General features: G+C 44.8%; 1 protein-coding gene across 1 annotated transcript; it reads left to right on the top strand.

The window, feature by feature from the left end:
- The first annotated feature begins 373 nt into the window (after window positions 1–373).
- LOC104167590 (olfactory receptor 10T2-like) lies at window positions 374–1322 on the top strand. Its single transcript, XM_009707893.1, is given in 2 exon segments — window positions 374–1036; window positions 1038–1322. Coding segments are annotated over 2 exon segments (948 nt in total).
- The last annotated feature ends 1169 nt before the right edge of the window (window positions 1323–2491 follow it).

Genomic DNA, 2491 nt, shown 5'->3' with positions numbered 1-2491 from the left:
GGCCCAAGTGATTTTTACCCTGTATGTTCAGTGCTGTTAGACTAAACTGCTACTCTGACTTCAGAGTAAGATACCAAACTTGGTTTTTCTTACCATTTTACTTTGTACTGAAGGAACAGCAAAGAAATGTTTTCTAATACTACATTTAATAATATTCCTGAACTGAGAGGAGAGTTTGCAATGAAGCAGGGAACTTAAAAGAAAACAAATCTCTCTTGCTTGCTCTTATTATTGCTTCACTGTAGAAAACCTGTCCATTTGTGTCAGAGGACTACTCCCTGCTGTTATACTATGCTTTGGGGATTATGAAGGGGAAACGTTACTTTTCTCACCATCCATGTCAGATTTCTTTTTGTCAATGACCTCTTTCTAGATGAGAAACTTCATGATGAATGAAACCAAAGCGATGTAGTTCATCTTGATTGGATTTTCAGATTTTCCAGATCTGCAGAGTCCATTATTTGTCTTTTTTTTCCTGACTTGCCTGGTCACTCTCACTGGAAATGTTCTGCTAATGACAATTATCAGGCTTCGTCATCTTCACATCCCCATGTACTTCTTCCTTTTCATTCTCTCTTTTTCAGAAACTTGCTACACGTTTGCTGTCATTCCCAAGATGCTGGTAAATCTAATAACAGAAGAAAAGTCCATTTCTTTCACTGCATGTGCTGTTCAGATGTTTTTCTTCATTGGCTTTGGAGGCACTAACTGTATGCTTCTGACAGCAATGGGGTATGACTGATGTGTGGCTATATGTAAACCAGTACGTTACAGAATCCTCATGAACAACAGAGTCTGTAGTCAGCTAGTGGCCTTTGCGATGGTGACTGGCTTTACCTTGTCCCTGATACATACCTACTTTATATTCACATTGCCTTTCTGTGGAGAGAAGGAAATTAATCACTTCTTCTGTGACATGGATCCTGCCATTCAGGCAGCTTGCACAGAAAATAATGGAATTGAGAGAGTAATTTTTATTTTTTGTGTTGTGGTTGTGTTTAGCTCATTCTTGTTGATTCTCCTCTCATACCTTTTAGATCTTCAACACCATCCTCAAGATCCCCTCTACTGAGGGGAAACGTAAAGCCTTTTCCACTTGTGCCTCCCATCTCACTGTGGTGGTTGTGCACTTCGGGTGTGCCTCCATCATCTATTTAAGGCTGAAATCCACCTGTTCCCTAGAGGAGAACACTCTGATTTCTGTCACTTACACTGTGGTGACTCCCTTGCTGAACGCTGTGGTCTATAGCCTGAGGAACAAGGATGTGTACTTGGCCCTTTGGAAAGGCCTGGGAAGAAAATTGTGCACGTGGACAAGGTGAAGGCAGCTCCTTGAGGTTCTGGTGTAAATGGGCTCTCCCCTTAGGTAGATGCCTTTTTTTGCACTTTGGCACTGAAAAAGCAGGGTACAATTCAATTTGGAATAATGCTGGATGTCAGCCTCGATAATCCTATGATTCTCCTAAGAGAAATTGCATTACTAAAAGCTGACCTGCAGCCACCACTCGCTGCCAGCTGTGTTGCTTACTGTTTTGAGCTGGTAAAGGAGTTGAAAAGACCATTGTGATGTACCAAAGAGTAGAGGATTAGCACAATACCGACAACATTTGGGTAACTGGGTCTGTAAGAGAGCTTCACTGCCTTCATTATCCTTTCTTATCCCCATGCTGTCTTTCAGTTCAGAGCCAGAGATAACTCCTGCACATGCAGACCATGCAAAGCCCCCAGACAGTACTTGGTGAAGCCCCAGGGCTATGAGCAGAGGCAACGCAACAACAGACAGTTCATCCACATAGACAAGCACAGATGACTGTCTCTGCAGTTAGCACCACTCGGTCTGCAGCTCTGTCCCCCCTGCCCCTGTCCTGCGACAGCTCTCCCTTCAGCCCTTGCCTCACCCTTCCAGCCCCAACCCACGTTGACAGTCTTGGGGAGAGGACCTCCTTTCCCACGTCTTGGGATCCCAGAGCCACAGGCTGCCCAGACATCCATCCCATCACGTTTCAAATAGCTCCGTGGGTGGAAATTCCACAACCTCTCTGGGCAATGCCCCTCAGCATTCTCTTGTCTGGGCTGAACAGCCCCAGTTCTCTGAGCTCTTCTTTCCGACGAAAGCCCACATTTTCCCAAGCTTTCCTCTTCCTCTTTGTCAATGTTTAAGGCTGGGTCAGCACTTACAGCAGGTGGCAGATGCTCTCTGTTAACCCCGTCCTTTCCCAGAAGGGGAAGGAGAGGAGAAAAGGGAGAGAGACTTATGGGTTGGAAACTTAAAACAAACTTTAATAAAACAATAACAGTGAAAAGAGTATAAATAATACAAAATTAATACTACTAATAATAGAATATACGAAACCGATATTGCTCTTCCCAATGATGACAGCGGGACCACGTGCCACACAGCGCTGGCTTACAGTGCTGACAGGGCAGGGCAGGCACCTGGATGTCCCAGAGCTCGACTGCACAGCAGGTGGGAAACTGGATTTAGGGAGGC

The sequence above is a fragment of the Cariama cristata genome, unplaced genomic scaffold (genome assembly GCF_000690535.1).
Source record: "Cariama cristata isolate BGI_N322 unplaced genomic scaffold, ASM69053v1 scaffold11629, whole genome shotgun sequence".
Taxonomy (NCBI): domain Eukaryota; kingdom Metazoa; phylum Chordata; class Aves; order Cariamiformes; family Cariamidae; genus Cariama; species Cariama cristata.
This window is presented reverse-complemented; position numbering and strand designations above follow the sequence as displayed.